This window comes from Euleptes europaea, chromosome 7, assembly GCF_029931775.1.
Source record: "Euleptes europaea isolate rEulEur1 chromosome 7, rEulEur1.hap1, whole genome shotgun sequence".
NCBI classification, from domain to species: domain Eukaryota; kingdom Metazoa; phylum Chordata; class Lepidosauria; order Squamata; family Sphaerodactylidae; genus Euleptes; species Euleptes europaea.
In genome coordinates this window covers 68,014,673-68,031,667 of record NC_079318.1, presented here as the reverse complement: position 1 = coordinate 68,031,667, position 16,995 = coordinate 68,014,673, and the positions used below count along the sequence as shown (strand labels likewise).

Here is a 16,995-nt window from a genome sequence, read left to right as displayed (position 1 = left end):
AGATTTGCTAGCTCTTGGTCCCTGAGACCATAATGGTTGCTTTAACTTTGGGTCAGAGAAGGAGCATTTGGGAAGGACATTTTGACACAGAGAAGGGAAAAACTGTTCTCAACCAAATCCGTTAAAAAAGTCAGTTTTCAGGCCAAAGCTGGCAACTCTATGGATAACATAGTAGAAACCTGTTCCAATAGTAGGGTTGCCAACCTCCAGGTGGTAACTGAAGATCTCCGGCTATTACAACTGACCTTCAGGTGACAGAGATCAGTTCACCTGGAGAAAATGGCCACTTTGGAAGGTGGACTCTATGGCATTATTCCCCAATGAAGTCCTTCTCCTCCCCGAATCCCGTCCTCCTCAGACTCCACCCCCAAAATGTCCAGGTATTTCCCAACAAGGATCTGGCAACCCTATGCAATAGACAAGGATGACAAAAGGAGAAAATAGGGTTGCCAGGTCCCCCCTGGTCACAGGTGGCAGGAGGAGGGTAGGGTTGCCAGATCCAGGTTTGGAAACTCTTGGGGATTTGGGGGTGGAGCCTGGGGAGGACAGGCACCTCAATACCATAGAGTCCACCCTTCAAAGCATCCGTTTTCTCCAGGGAACTGATCTCTGTAGTCTGGAGATGAGCTGTAATTCCAGGGGATCCCCAGGTCCCACCTGGAGGCTGGCATCCCCAGGAGAAGAATAGCAAGAAAATTTGGATAGAATCCCAAGAAAGAATCTGACTAATTATTTACTGCAACAAAGAAAGAATCAAGAAAGCTTTCCCTAGTCTTAACTCATAGGGGAAGAAAAAATATCTTGGAGATCACTGCCTAGGGCAAGGCAAACACTGAAGAACAAGCTGTAGACCAACACTGGCAGAAGAGAGATGAATTTTGTTTGTTACCTGGAATCTCAATATAATAGTCCAAATGAGACCAAGCGTTAGTCTGTGATTCCCATCCACAATATCATGGGATCCCATGTTCTCAAGATGCACTCGCTGTTCTTTCAGGAACTGGAGGGCTTTGTCAACGTTCTCCAAACAGTGGATGCGCATCCTTCCCTTCGTTGGCTTGGGCTTTTTTTTTTTTTTTTTTAATAAGAAAGAAAAGACAGGAAAAGAAATGTTACTGAAAAGGCAATTCAGGATTTAAGCATTCTAAATAACCAACTTATTTTCAATGTTCAGGCTGTTACGTTTTCTAGTCCTTACGTTAGTGGACAAAAAGTGGGAGAGTATAAAAGCTGAAACATCACATTTATCATATTTGTCTCTAGTATATCCAGCAAAGAACTCAGAATGGCATATAGGAGATAACATAGCAGAATGACATATATGGCCCGAGGAGTGTCCGGCTGGCTTCAACCAGGGCCAGGCCATTCTCTACCCTGGCCCCTGCCTAGTGGAATAGCCTCTCTGAGACCAGGGCCCTACGGGACCTTAAAGAGTTCTGCAGGGCCTGTAAAATGGAGCTATTTCACCAGGCCTATGGTTGAGGCCAGCTATAGTTCCCTTATAAATAAATGCTGGCCTCCCTGACCTCCACTGCTGCTACTCTCTCCCTTATTCAATCGGGTTTTTATCCATCTGCTTGCCTGGATACAGTGTTATGCTAACACGCTGGAGGCGCCTTTAGATAAACTAAAACATCATTTTATATGATTGTTTTATAGGGCGATTTTAATTGTTGTTTTAAGGTTTTTATTTATGTAATAGGATGTTTATTCCTTTGTAAGCCACTCTGAGCCTGGCCTTGGGCCGGGGAGAACGAGCCTTGGATACTCACTGTGAAGGCTCCTTCTGCTCTGGAATACGGAGGTCATCTGTAAAGTGGTGTTTCCGTTCCTCTTGCTTCTGGGAGGCAGGACTAAAAACTTTAACTTCCTGTCTCTGGGGAAACGCCCCCTCATTTCCAGTTTGAAAACTTTCCGAGCTATAGGGCACAAGAACACTTAGATTCCACCCCCTTATTTTTTTTATTTTATTTTATTATTATTTTTGGAACAGGAAGGTGTAAATAGAAAGAACAACAGTAACTGTGAGAAGAAACAACAAGTGTTAGTAACAGCAACTCAATTGAGCCATGGCTCCGTTGTGGATAAGGCAGGAATTTGCTAGATCCCCAAACGAACTAGCTAATCCCGAACAAATGCTAAATTCCTGAGAGGTGGGCCAGATGACCTCCGTATTCCAGAGCAGAAGGAGCCTTCACAGTGAGTATCCAAGGCTCGTTCTCGCTCTGGAAGAGGAGGTCATCTGTAAAGTGGGACTTACAAGAGCTGTCCCTGGCCTGGGTGGGTTAAGAATTTTGCAGAACGCTCTGGAGGACTGTAGCCAAAGGCCGCGTCCGCAGAAGCGAACAGATTCAATTTATAATGATGGACAAAGGTGGAGACGGAAGACCAGGTCGCCGCCTTGCAGATTTCCTCTAGGGAAGCCTGTCGGTGGAGGGCTGCTGTGGTAGCAGCACTCCTGACAGAATGGGCCATGATGCCTTGTGGCACGACCAACTTGCTGGAGCTATAGGCCTGGGAAATGCAAGATCTGATGGTGCGGCTTATTGCCGTGCGAGACATGGGCTTGCCTTTATTCGGGGCTGACAAATTGATAAACAAGGCTTCAGAGGTCCTGATGCCCTTGGTGCGTGAGATGTAGATCTTGAGAGCCCTCCTGAGGTCTAAAGTGTGCCATTCTCTCTCCTTGGGATGCTGTGGGTTGGGGCAGAAGGAGGGGAGCACGAATTCCTGGTCCCTATGGAATTTGGTGTTAACCTTAGGGAGGAAGGACGGGTCTGGGCGGAGGACTACCTTATCCCTGTGAAAGGTACATAGTTCTGGTCTGACCGAAAGGACCCCCAACTCTGAGACCCTTCGAGCCGAGGTAACGGCCGTTAGGAACAAAACCTTCATTCTCAGGTGTCTTAGGTCGGTAGAGCGTAAAGGTTCGAAAGGTGCCTTGGTGAGGGCGGACAAAACTGTATGGAGACTCCATGTGGGGAATCTATGGGCTGCTGGGGAGGAAAGACTGACCCCTCTAAGGAAGGCCTTTATATGAGGATGTTTAGTTATCTGGAAGCCTGAGATCTTTGGGACCAAGGTGGCTATTGCGGCAAGTTGTCGGCGAAGGGTGGCTGGCTTGAGACCCTTGAGTCGTCCATCCTGGAGAAAGGACAGCAGGTGAGAAACTCGAGGTTTTAACGGGTTCATGTGTTTGTGGGTGCACCACCTCACGAAGGTCTTCCAGGTCGTGCCGTAGATGCGACGCGTGGAAGGGCGCCGGGACGCAACGATGGTGTCCGCGATGTCTGGATTGTAGCCTAAGGCTAAGAGCCGGTCCCTTTCAACAGCCATGCGGTCAAGCGGTACCACCCCGGGTCTGGGTGGCAAATAGGGCCCTGTTTGAGTAGATCGTGTCGCACTGGGAATCTCCAGGGATCGCAGATTGACATCTCCACCAGGGTTGGAAACCAGGGGCGTCTCGGCCAAAAAGGTGCGATTAGAATGATTGACGCTTTCAGGGTCCTTACCCGTCTCAGAACTCTGGGGATGAGTGGAAGAGGAGGGAAGGCGTAGAGAAGAACCTTCGGCCACGGAGACAGTAAGGAGTCCGTCATTTCCGCCTGAGGATGATGGTAACGGGTAAAGAATCTTGGGAGCAGGTGGTTTGAAGCTGACGCGAAAAGGTCTACCTGCGGGAAGCCCAGGTGCTGGGAGAGGAGAAGGAAGGTTTCCGGATGTAGGGACCATTCTGACTCGTCCAGAGTCCGCCTGCTCAGCCAGTCCGCTTGTGTGTTGACTGTCCCCTGTATGTGTTCCGCTGAAATGGAGGCGAGATGGATCTCCGCCCATGACAGAATGAGCTTGGCCTCTCTGTGCAGGTTCAAGGACCGAGAACCCCCCTGTTTGTTGATGTGCGCTTTCGCTGCCACATTGTTGGTCCTGATGAGAAGGTGTTGGTTTCTGAGAGAGGTTGCTGGGACAGGCCCACCATCGAAGGCTCGACTTGACGGTCTTGGGTAAAATCAGGCGTTTGCGAGACCTGAGGGAGATCTCCCTCTGATATGGGCGAAGGAACCACTGCAAGGTCCTGGCATGAAGTCTGGCCCACCGTACTGCTGGAATGGTGGAGATCATGAGGCCCTGGAGTTTTGCTAGGTTGAAGATCTGAGCTGACTTGGAGAGAAGAGTGAACTTGGCCAAGGAGGAGATCTTGGTTACCTTGTCCTCTGGCAGAGACAGAGTGTTGGAGACTGTGTCTATGTGGACGCCCAAGTGAAGCAGATGTTGGGAAGGGGAAAGATGACTCTTTTCCTTGTTTATGAGGAAACCGTGGGCTTCCAAAAGCTCCAAGACTATCCTGGTGTGGTTGAGGCACAGATCCCTTGATGACGCACAGATCAGGATGTCGTCTAAGTAGGGGTGCAGTCGAATTCCCTTCTGCCGTGCCCGGGCTATCAAGGTAACAAGCACCTTCGTGAAGACCCGGGGGGCGGATGACAGGCCGAAGGGAAGCGCCCGGAACTGGAAGTGTCTGTGTTGGAAGCGGAAACGGAGGAATTTTTGATGGAGGGGATGGATCATGACGTGCAGGTAGGCTTCTTTTAAGTCGATGGATGTGAGGAAGTCCTGTGGTCGTAGAGCCTCTGTGATTGAACGCAGAGTTTCCATCCTGAAGCGTCTTCTGAGGATGTGTCTGTTGAGGAACTTGAGGTCGAGGATAGCCCTCCAATCTCCGTTTCTCTTTGGCACTGTAAAGAAATAGGAGTAGACTCCCGATGAGTGCTCCTGTGGATTGACTGCTTTGATGGCTTGGATGTCGAGTAGGTGGCGGATGCTTCTGCTGTTCTGAACTGCTTTTCTTTGTTTAAGGGGCGAGTTGATGCTACCAGACGGTCTGGGGGAGTGGAAACCAGTTCCAGCTGGTAGCCCTGATGGATGATGTTCAATACCCAGGCATCTGGATGGGAGGTTTTCCACCGGTGGCGGAATTGAGTCAGCCTGCCCCCCACAGGCTGGGTGGGAGCGTCATTGTTTTGCTGGACGGAAGGATTTGTCGTTTCTTTCTCCCTGGAAGTTGGTGAAGCGAGAGGGTTTGGAAAAACGGCCCCCTCTCCTAAAGGAACCCCTTGAGGAGCTCCAATGACCTCTTCTTTGTTCCGGTCTGTACCTGGAAAGGGTGTGGGAGGTGCGAAAGGAACCCTGGGAGGAAAAGCTTTTTTTTTTGTTCTTTACTGAAGACCTTGGGTAAGGCCTTCTTCTTATCTTTGGTTTCAACCAATATCTCTTCCAGCTTTTCCCCAAAAAGCTTCTTTCCCTGAAAGGGGAACCCCATTAAAACTGTTTTGGATCTGTGCTGTACTTGCCAGGGGCGGATCCATAGTGCTCTTCTGGCCGCCGCCGTGGTCGCCATGGCTCTAGCCGCGAAAGTCATCGTGTCTAGGGAGGAGTCTGCTAGAAAGGACACGGCTTTTAGAATTCTAGAGGCCCCCTCCAAGGCGTTCCTGTCGTCCTCTGGAATAAGTTGACCCAGTTTTCTGGTCCAGACTATTGCCGCACGAGCAACAAGGGCTGAAGTGATGGAAGCTTGGATGGCCCAGGCTGCTGCATCGTGGGACTTTTTGCAGGCCAAGTCGGCTTTGCGGTCAACGGGATCCCTAATGAGGCCCTGGCCCTCCTCTGTGACTAGGTCAGAGGTATGGAGAGCAGTAACTGCAGGTTCCACTAGGGGGACCTTGAATATATCAGCAGAGCTATTGGCCATGTTATAAAGCTTCTTAACTACTGCTGGAGGTTGGCGAGAAGCCAGGGGTTTATCCCACTCTGCATTAATAAGGGTTAAAAAATAATCAGGGACGGGGGCGACACGTGGGGTAGCGTGGTGCATATGGAAGAACTCTTTGGTCCCTAACTGCTTTTCTTGAGGCTGGGAGTCAGGGGCTGCATTCAAGTCAAGGGCTGCTAGGGTCTTGGAAAGTAGTGATTGATAGTCATCGGGACTAAACAACCTGAGTTGCTTTTCCTCTGGAGCGAGGTCCTCTCCTTCGGAGGAGAACTCGCCTTCTTCCCTCTCATCATCAGAGGAGGCAGGGGAAAAGGTGACCGTGGTGGTGACTGACTTGGTCGGAGGGGCCTTAAGGGCTGCCTTGGTAGGCCACTGGCTCCCTCCGTCCCTTTGGGGTGGTTGGGAACTGGGGCCCTCCCCCGGGTCGCTAAGTTCTGAGGAACCATGGACTGAGGAGGTAGGGGAAGCGAGCTGCACCGCCCTGATGCCTTCTGCAAAGGCCTCCTTAATTAGTGCCGAGAGTTCCGCCTTAAGAGAAAGCAGTCCCATCGCTTCTATGGCGGCTAGGGGAGGGGGCGCGTTACCCTCCGAGGAGGGAGTCGGCGCCTTACCATCTGGAGGGTTCTCCGAGGTTGTGGCTTGTGGCGCGGGGGTAGCCGTCTGGTTTTCCGTCCCTGTCGCCGCGGGCGGGAGCCTGCGCGGCGCGGCAAGAGAGCGAGGAACAGAAGTTGCGCGAGCCCTTTTGTTACCTTTAACATGGGCCGCATCGGTTCCCTTCCTCTTAATGGAACCGTCTCCCCGCTTCTTCTTGCTCTTCCCCTTAGAACCACCGGAGTGGCTGCCAGGGGTTTTTAGTTGGGCTTGCGGGGCTGGAACAAGCAAGCCGGGGTCCAAATCTTCCTGCGCGATAAAGGAATCAGGAGGGGCGTCCGCCATTTTGATTTGGCGGGAAAGCCACAACCTGACTAAAAAAGGGTCTATACTGTGCAGCAGGAGGACAGAAAGAGAAATAGTATAGATTAGAAAATGGACCTGAGAAAAGAAAGAGCAAGAAAAGTTAGAAAACTAGCCTTCTAAGAAGAGTTAGCAGAGAGCTGCTGATAAAGCCTGCTCTCCCAAAGCGAGGCAGGAAAGAACTGGGAATGAGGGGGCGTTTCCCCAGAGACAGGAAGTTAAAGTTTTTAGTCCTGCCTCCCAGAAGCAAGAGGAACGGAAACACCACTTTACAGATGACCTCCTCTTCCAGAGCGAGAACGGGATAGTAAGTTGAAATAATAAATATAAATATACATGGGTTCTCCTTTTTTATCTTCACAACCACACAGGGATAGTCCAAGGTCACCCTAATAAACTTCAAGCCTGAGACGGGATCTGAACTGATCGGATCTATTAAACAGACCCAATCCATCTGTATGAAGATGTCAGAAAATGTAGGATGTTCAGTGTGGAGGAAGCAGGACTTCTGCACTTCACATGCCCCTCAAGTTCCTCTCCCCCTTGCCTGTGAATTTACATTGCGCTTACAGAATCCTTTTCTTAAATCCCACCTTTCCACCACACACACAATTCCCAGATCTGCACAAACGTAGAACATGTCATCAGAACAGATTATGTACGATTAATAAAAAATATGCAAGCTCGCAACAAATATCTAGCTTCTCATACAGAAATCTAAGCCCTTGACAATAAATCATTTGTGACACAGTTAAGACCCTAGAGGTTTCTCCTAATGATGCTACACATTTTATTTTGCTTTCCTGCAGAATATTCTGCCACCCATTCTTCATGTACACGTACTTGGCCAAAGTTTTTCTCCCTTGGTTTGCCTAGAGTTGAGTTTTATAATACAGAGCATTCATGATGTTGGTTAAGCTTCCGCCGAAACACCCTTATTCTTGTGATTCCGTGCACACATTCCTTGCAGTGGTGGGAAAGTGCTAAACAAGCAAATAAAGCTCTGCGTGCACACAGTAATGAGAACTGGTAAGAATCCAGGGAACACTGTCTGCCAACATGTAAACGCTTTTTAAAGGGTGATCAGAGTTGGGGCCACAAGCTGACTGAAGAGACCTCATGAGAAGGGAGCTTTACTAACTCTATTGGGGTCTTTAAACAAAAATAAGATAGATGATAGGAAGAAGGAATTTGTTCCAGCTAGCTTCCATAAAAGAACAAGAAGTCATTCAACAATGCTACAGCAAGTCGTTTTAAGACAAGACGCAAATTGTACAAAAACACACATTAAGAGCAATTGTAAAGTTGCTGCATTAAATAGCCTCTGTGCAGCTCATAAAAGTGAGCTGTCTCCTATTGCAATATATAACACTGGGACTCATTGTGATGCACAGGACTGCCTTGTAAGGAACAGTAGAGAAAGGACTGTTTTCCAGAGTTCATCTAGTCCAACCCCTGGAATCATGCAGGGTTTTCCCATCACTATACACCTCCGACAACCACTCCAACCTTAAAGACTTCCGCAGGGCCTGCAAGACGGAGTTGTTCCACCAGGTCTACAATTGAGGGCAGCCACAGTTTGTCATCTGTGCTGGCCTCCCTACCCATCCCCCTACTTCTTCGGAGCTGTGATTATATGGGGGACACTGACTGCTCCATCGGTTTTCTCAGCATCTGGTATGCTCTGAATGAGCGCCATCTTGTTGTATCTGTTGTACTTATTAATTTTGTTTGTACTTTTAAAAGTTTGATGTAGATGTAATGTAGTTTATGATTGTATTACATGTATGCTGTTAAATTTTGTTGTTACCCGCCCTGAGCCCGGCTTTGGCCAGGGATTGAGGGTGGGATAGAAATCGAATAAAATAAAAAAGTAAATAAAATAAACTTTGGAGACAGATGTTCTAGGCCGAGAGCCATTTAACACAACTCTCCTTTTTTGCAAGAAAGTGGACCAATCCCATGCAGACTGTCTTTGTGCTCGTGTTAAGGTGGTTGTCTGAGTGGCTCATCTCATGAACTCAGGCCAGCAGTTTTGACCCACTCCTGGAGCATATACCACAAATGGAGCTTGTACCACTCATCATGAGCAAAACAATATCTTTGCATGCTTCAGCCCACTCCTAATGAGCCACAGGTGGGGTGAGAATTGGTCTGGGTGCCCCAAGTATATTCCACATTCTGCTTGGTCCTCAACCAACTATGGTAGCAATAGAAAATCTTTACCATGCGCTTTCAGTGTTTAAAGTGCTTCACATATATTACTGCAGTAATCTTTTAATAAGTCCTAATAAGGTAGATCAGGGGTGTCAAACATAAAGCCCAGGACCAGATACGGCCCCTTGAAAGCTCTTATCCAGCCCGTGAGCCAGCCATGGCAGCCACCCCCACCCCGACTTTCGATCTGGGCTGGCTCCACCCCATAACTACCATACTCTGCTTCCCTTCTCAGGGGACCTGGTAACTAGCACTTAGACTGAGGATGGGGCTTGCTTAGGTTTAGCAGGTGCCCGCTAATGGCAGGCAAACTCCTGGTAATTGCTGTCAATGCCTGCTGATGCTCATCTGGTCAGTGGACGGAAGCAGGTTGGCAAAACAGGGAGGGGTGATCTTTGTTGCTGTCTTACAATCTAAAACTGGACACAGCAGAAGCAATGAAGGAACAGAAAGTCAAAAAATAAACTTGAGCAGAGGATGTGTTCAGTTCGCTTGTAGAGCAATACCATTTGCCAGTCTTAAAGCAATTCACATGGAAATAAGAAATCTTGATGTTGATGAAATTGCTTTCCAGCAAGTACTTGCAGCAAGTACTTACAGCAAGTACTTACAAATTACTTACAGAATGATCTGATGTACACTGACTTGGAAAGAAGTTCAATGGACTTTGCTGCCTAGTAAGTGTGCTTAGGTCTAAAGACTTAGAATCAGAAACTTTAACATATTGTTCCTTCGATAGAAAGTTGTAAAACATCTGGTAAAATGGACCTCCTTGGGGAATGACTGAATCAGCAACTAGGGTATTCAGCCAAAATGTTAGTAATGGGTTTTCATTGAATGCATATTAAATAAATGTAAGTTAACTGGTCACAAACATAGCTGTGAAAAAAACCAGAAGTTTTAAAGCTGTGTTATGTATCCTAAGGAAACTTGATGTCAACATATGGTATAAACATAACCTTTTGCCAGGATTGCCCCTTTCTGATACCAGTGAGTCAGCAGAAACTATTTCCACTTCCATGTTGCAAGGGGTGTTGCAGAGAAGGCGTGTGTCGGCTCTAACCAAGAACATAAAAGAGGACAGATCTCATGAGTCTTACTCAGTGTTGGCTTTCTAAGTCACAACTCAGAGAACTATCATGGCAACCAGGAGTAAGCAGAGCCAAGCTCGAGTTTTCCAGCACTGCAGGGACCACTCGGCTCAGCCAGTTGGTGGCGGTCCAAGATGAAGAAGAAGAGTTGGTTTTTATATGCCGACTTTCTCTACCACTTAAGGCAGAATCAAACCAGCTTACAATCACCTTCCCTTACCCTCCCCACAACAGACACCCTGTGAGGTAGGTGGGGCTAAGAGAGTGTGACCAGCCCAAGGTCACCCAGCTGGCTTCATGTGTGGGAGTGGGGAAACAAATCCAGTTCACCAGATTAGCCTCAGCCACTCATGTGGAGGAGCGGGGAATCAAAACCAGTTCTCCAGATCAAGAGTCCACCGATCCAAACCACCGCTCTCAACGACTACACCACTCTGGCTCCCACTACACCACGCTGGCTCCCAGATGCAGTGATGGGTGAACACACCCATTGTTGACCAGGTCTAAGGGGTGGGGTGCCTGCCTGGCTTGTTCTTGGACATTTTAATTTCCCAAACTGCCCGTGGATAGCTTCTCCTGCCCTGTTCCATTCGTTGTCTGGTGTCCCACCATCCCCTTCTGTTTGCTCAATCAGCAAGAGGGGAGAAGGAGACCACGAAAGGAATAACCGGAAAAGCTGCTGTGGCATCTGCTTTTGCAGCTACAGGGTTGTATGAAACAAGATTGTTCTCTAGATTACAAAATTTGTGTCAGCAACTACTGTTATAGCTTGACTCTAAGGTAAAAAGGCAGTTTCGTGAGAAACTTGACTTTTCCCAGTCATGCTTTCCTTGACTGGATCAGGAGTCAGGGCCAAAATGAACATCAGTACTGCCAGTGTCTTTGCACATGGCCTCTCATATATAGTACTCTTGCCACACTGAAGTGGTCCATTCATGAGCAGCACTCACAAACTGGCAATCAGTTATGATATAGGCAAGCGAAGTCTACACATGAGAACCAGGTTCGATTCTCCGCTCCTCCACATGAAGCCTGCTGGGTGACCTTAGGCCGGTCACAGTTCTCTCAGAACTCTCTCAGCCCACACAGAGGCAGGCAGCAGCAAACCACTTCTGAACGTCTCTTGCCTTTAACACCCTTTGGGGTCACCATAAGTCAGCTGTGACTTAATGGCACTTTCCTCCACCACCAAGTCTACACATGAATGGGCCAACTCACTGCAAGAAGTTTACACTTACACATGCAAGCTACCCTCACATCTTTTTCAGCCCTCAGTATGGTGCCCAGCATTCCCTTTTTCATCTGATAAACAAAAGTGTGAGTACAGAGAGTGTATTCTTCCTCACTGCAACATCTTGTGTCAATTAATAACAGTGGAGCCCAAAGGACTCACACATTCTTTTATTGTGGATCTTTGTGACTAACAGTCCTTTCCTTTGATCTGGAGAGTCAATACGCTGTAGTGGTTCACTCTCCCTCAGATTAATTTACCTCTCAGGCTTCTTGTTGTGAGGGGGAAAAAATGGAAGAGGGAAGAATGACGTTGTAAGCTGCATTGGATGTACCATTTGTGGCACAACATCCTGTTCTCAAAAAAGAGCTGAAAGGGATAATCCTCTTTTGAAATTCCCTTCTATTTAAAAGGAAACACTGACCGTACTGTATGGTGAAGTTATGTTTGACAAACTCAAGGGGGAGGCTACGACCATTCTGCTGTCATTTTTGCCCCTTATGCCCATTTCACTGTGCAAAAAGTAAGCAACAACAAAATGTACCTTGGAGTAACATTCTTCTTCTACTCTTGAAGGTGGTGTCAGAGTTCAAGTATTCCCGATTCACTGAGTAAGGAACAGCACTGAAGGGGGGAAACCTCAATTCAGACATAGTGCCAATCTACGATTTAGCTATGATTTGGTACAATGTCTGAACTGACCAACCACAGTTTTCAAATAGAACTGGAAGCCATGTGCTGAAGAGGTTTGCAAACAATGCTTTGTGCTGGCTACGGTTTGGCATGACATTTGAATTGACAGCCCATAGTTACAGCCCTGGCTCCAGTGTACAACAGAAACAGAACTGCTGATTAGAAGTAAAAGGCCCCAAGCAGCATTAAACAGTGGTAACCTGTATGTTTGGAATCACGGTTTGCGTTTTAAAGTACGGTTAAAGCAAACTGTGGTTTCCCATCTGGATTCGGTGGGAAATATCTCAGGGGGTGCCGCCTATTGAGGAGAACAGGACAAAGACAGGACAAAGGCTAGCTGGTTTTCAGCTAGCAACGAAAGCAGCCTGTCTGCTGAGCCAACAAGACTTAATTATCACTTTTGAAATCTAGCCAGTGGTAATTAGGATCTGTGGGCTGTAGAAATCTTCACTTGGATGCCAGACAGCCAATGTGTGGTAAGGATAGCACCATTAACCAGGGAGATGCTTTTTGCCTTTCAGCATGACAATGCAACACTGCATGTACTACCTCTGATAATGACTATTATGAAGCATTTTTGCGCAATATTCTTTATAAAAACAGGAATTAAAAAAATCTCATCTCCTGATGTTACTCAAAGGATTATCTGTGCACATATAGCATTACATTTTTTCAGCTGCAAACTCACAAAAAACAATTCTCTAGATGTATGCATTGCTCCATCAAAGTTTTTTTTAAGGTTAATTATGAATTCTGATCTTTCTTTCCAATGCACTAGGAAAAATGGGTATTTGGAAAAAAGATGCAAATTGAATCTAAGATGGAAAAAACATTTTGAAGAAAAACATGTTTGAAAACCACCACTTTGACTACAAAACTGGAGTGAATAAGGACTGTGTTTACCATTTTACACCTGGGAAGACCAGGCGCAATAGATGTCAGGATTCCTGTTCCTTTGACAGCTGTGTAAAGCAGGGAATTTTGACACATGCAACTTTTCTCATATTTGCCATGCTGCAAGAATTAAAGCTGCCTGTAAAAATTCCGTTATTTACATCAGTGGTTTCTAAACTATGTACCAGGAGGTTCCTTGGAAGCTTTCTGGGGGTTCCTCACTGAGATAATTAACGGCAGAGAAAATTCCTTGAAAGATGCTCTGATCTCTAACAGTGTTCTCCTACAATAAGCAGCCACAGGAGGGTGTTCAGTATGCTTTACGGCGCTCTCCCAAACCATGTGGGCCACTGAGAAGCTACACTGAATAAATTAATGCAGCTCCCAGAAAACATCCCAGAATCCTTTGCAATATGCAGGGTTCTGTAGAAGGCTAGATGATGTGAAAAGGTCCCCTGAAGGCAGAAAATGTGAAAGCCACTACTGTACACATTAATGTATACAGGGACTTTGTCCTAGTCTATTACATCTGACCACGTGTTTAGGTTCAGTGTCAACTGTAGACATTAGCCATCAAAAGTGCACAGGATTTCACCATGGGAGCTTGATCCTGCAAACGCTTATATAGAACTATTTTCTTAATCAGTATTAACTCTTTTTTGAACCTGGAGATCTGATGTGATCTGGAGGCTAGACCCAGGGTTGGCGTGGTTGGGCAGCTACCAATCCTTGAGTGCTGAGGCACAAGCACCAATCGCAGTCCCCCAATTATTTGGGTGACTTAAGAAGTTTCCCTCAACTCCTTTCTCCTAGTTATCCCTCCCACCTGAGAGATCACCCCAGAGGCCTTTTCAATGTCATAGGGATTGCTAAGGTGATCTCCCATTCTCGCTCTAGGTAAGAAGGGCGTCTTCATTCTGGGTTATTTTCCTTTATTTGCTAGGGAAGGCAGGATTCAACAAAAATGTAGGCCTTCCGGTTCCCCGGGGGAAATGACCCCCTCCCATCGGAATGCCTCAGTTTTGTTTCCTGCCTTTGTCAGGGAAGCAGGTTTGTGGCGGTGCTCCGCCATTTTTTCTAAAATCTTTTAAAATACTCCTATCTCTAAAGTCTTTCCCCTTCGTGTTTCCCCCCCTTCTTCTCTTCTTACCTTTGTTGCATTCTGTCTTTGTCCATTATCTGTCTCCTTGTCGTGTCTTGTGTGGGGCCCGGAGGGTTGGAGTCGTCCTTTCCCGCCAAAACAAAATGGCGGCTTCTAGCCAGGACGAATATATTTCTCCCACTGACTTGGACCCGGGTCTCTTTGTTGCAGCAGCCCCGAGCTGCCGGGATTCCTCTAGTCCCCCTAAAGGGATGAATCCCAAGCGAAAGAGGAAGACAGACCCAAAAGAGGAGACAAGGAAGAAGAAGAAGAGAGACTCGGGCGCGGCTGCTAGCCAGCCGCCTTCCGCTCCTGCCGCTACGTCCGTGGCGGAGCGCGTGAAGCTAGGCGCGGCTGCTAGCCGGACGCCAGGCGCGGCTGCTAGCCGGACGCCAATTAACTCGGAGGATGCCGTCCGCTCCGCGGACCCGTTGGAGCCGGCCGGGCCCTCCATGTCCACCGCGGCTGCTAGCCAGGTCCCTTTCAGCGGCAGTGAGGCTTCCCATGGATCGATGGCTGCACAGCAAGGGACTGCTTCTGGTAATGTACCAGCGTTCGCGGGGGCTTCCAGCGGAGGGGGGCTAGCTGCCTTAAGAGCGGAGCTCACGGAGCTCATTAGAAGTGTCTTTGTAGATGGGCTGCAGGCGGCTCAGGCTACCCCCACCCCCTCTGTTAGAGGTGCGGAGGACTACCAGGACCCTCTAGAGGGACCCAGTTCCCTTCACAGGCATAAGGGGCATGGGAATGAGAAAACTACTGCCCAAGCCTATGGCCAGACCAGAGGGAGAGTAATCGTTCAGCCCCAGTCTCCCCCAGATTCCTCAGAGGAGGACAATGGGGAGGAGGAGGAGGAGGAGGATTCCTCCCCAGAGGGGGACCCTCCAAAACCAGAAGAAAAGCAGCTGAGGCTCTTTCCTCAGGAGGATTTCCCCTCCCTCTTAGTAAAGACTCTAGAAGCTTTGGACCTGTCTGAGACACAGGAACCCCAAGCCTCTGATTCTCTGAAAGGATCAAAAGAATTCTTTCACAGACATAACAACCCTTCTCGTGCGATCCCGGTTCCAGACTACTTCACATCCCTAATCACTGCAGAATGGGAAAAACCATTAGCAAATAGACAGGCACCGGCTATAGCTAAGAAGTTCTATGATCTAGCACCCACCTCGGCTCAATTGCTTAAGCCTCCGGTGGTGGAAGCTCCTATCTGTGCCTTGCATTCCAACGACGTAGTGGCCAGGGATGGCATGGGTTCTATCAGAGATCCTCTTGATAGGAAGGCAGAGATCTCCCTCAAGAGGGCACACGAAGCCTCTGCCTTAGCCATCAGCGCCTCTATCACATCGGCCTTAGTGTCCAGAGTAGCTATAGTCTGGACACGCAAACTACGTCAACTCATTCCAGAAAGGAATAAGAAAGCCCAGGAGGGAGTGTCCAGGATCCTACGGGCAGTCTCCTTTCTGGCAGACTCTTCCTTAGATACCCTTTCCTTCTCAGCCAGAGCCATCGCCACTCAACTGGCTTCTAGGAGGGCCCTTTGGCTTAGGCCTTGGCAAGTGGACCATCATTCCAAATCCGATCTAATGGGTTTTCCATACCAAGGTAAGAAGCTCTTTGGTGACCAGCTTGACCCTATCTTAGTCGAGACTAGGGATAAAAAGAAAGCTCTTCCCAAGAGCTATAGGAGAGATCAAAAAACCTTCTCTCGTCCCTTTCGTTCCTCCCACACCCTACAGAGATTTCGTGGTGAACAGCGGAGAGGTTCTTGGAACTCTTACAAGGGTTCCTTTCGTAGGGGAGGACGTTATTCCAGATCCCCTCGTTCCGCCCAGCCCACTGACAGAGCTGGGTATGGAACTCAACAATCCAAGTAATGACGTCCCCATCGGTCCGGTGGGGGGCCGTCTCACCCGCTTTATGGCGGCCTGGCAGTCATCCCAGACGGATCACTGGGTATCCTCCATCATCTCTCAGGGATACCTGATAGAGTTCCGCACGACCCCACCTCCAAGATTCATATCCAAGACAAAACCACTAGGCCAAGACAAACTTCTTCGAACACAAGAAGCTATTCGCCACCTCTTAGACATTCAGGCAATAGAGCCCGTCGAGTACTCAGAGCGCTACTCGGGGGTGTATTCCGTGTTTTTCACGGTGCCAAAGAAAAACGGGGACTGGAGAGCCATCCTGAACCTCAAGTGGGTGAACAAGTTCGTCATCTACAAAAGGTTCAGGATGGAAACCCTAAAGTCCATCTCAGAGTCGCTGACTCCTCGAGCCTTCCTGACCTCGGTGGACCTCACCGAGGCATATCTCCACGTCCCCATTCACCGGGAACACAGGAAGTTTCTACGCTTCTCCTGCCAGGACGACCACTACCAGTTTCGGGCCCTACCATTCGGCTTAACATCTGCCCCGAGGGTGTTCACAAAGATCCTAGTGACCCTCATGGTGGAGGCCCGCAAACTGGGAGTCCAGGTACATCCGTACCTGGACGACATCCTCATTTGTTCCCCTACGCAGGAGCTGAGTCGGACTCACACCAACATCGTGATCACGATTTTGCAGAAACACGGATTCCTGATCAATTGGAGCAAAAGTCTACTGATACCTTCACAGAGGCTGACTCATCTAGGTGTAGTCATCGACACCACGTCCAGCTCCTTCATCCTCACAACAGAGAAGGTGGAATCCATCTCTTCACTGGCCAAACAAGCAGCATCTGCCCAACTTTTCGGCTCATGGCAATGGCCAAGCTTCAAGGGCACATGATCTCATGCATCCCTTCGGTACCATGGGCTCGATTTCGGGCGAGACCGTTGCAATGGTTCCTCTGCCCTTTCCAGAAGGACATTGCCAAGAAAAGACACCAGCTCCTCAGCCTCTCGGCCTCCGTCCTGGTGGATGGTTCCCGACAATCTATCTCGGGGACTACAATACATTCACGAAGCTCCCGTCCAGCTGTTCACGGATGCCAGTCTGGCGGGATGGGGAGCGACTCTACACGGTC

The 16,995-nt window shown here is 48.5% G+C and overlaps 1 protein-coding gene across 2 annotated transcripts in view; it reads right to left on the bottom strand.

Moving 5' to 3' along the window:
* Nucleotides 1-16,995, bottom strand: part of SPTBN1 (spectrin beta, non-erythrocytic 1) — a 176,883-nt gene that overhangs the window by 74,589 nt on the left and 85,299 nt on the right. For both annotated transcript variants that reach the window (XM_056852636.1, XM_056852637.1), the window contains exon 3: nucleotides 890-1,063. In XM_056852636.1, coding sequence (XP_056708614.1) covers nucleotides 890-1,063 — 174 coding nt within the window. The remainder of the gene's footprint in view (nucleotides 1-889; nucleotides 1,064-16,995) is intronic.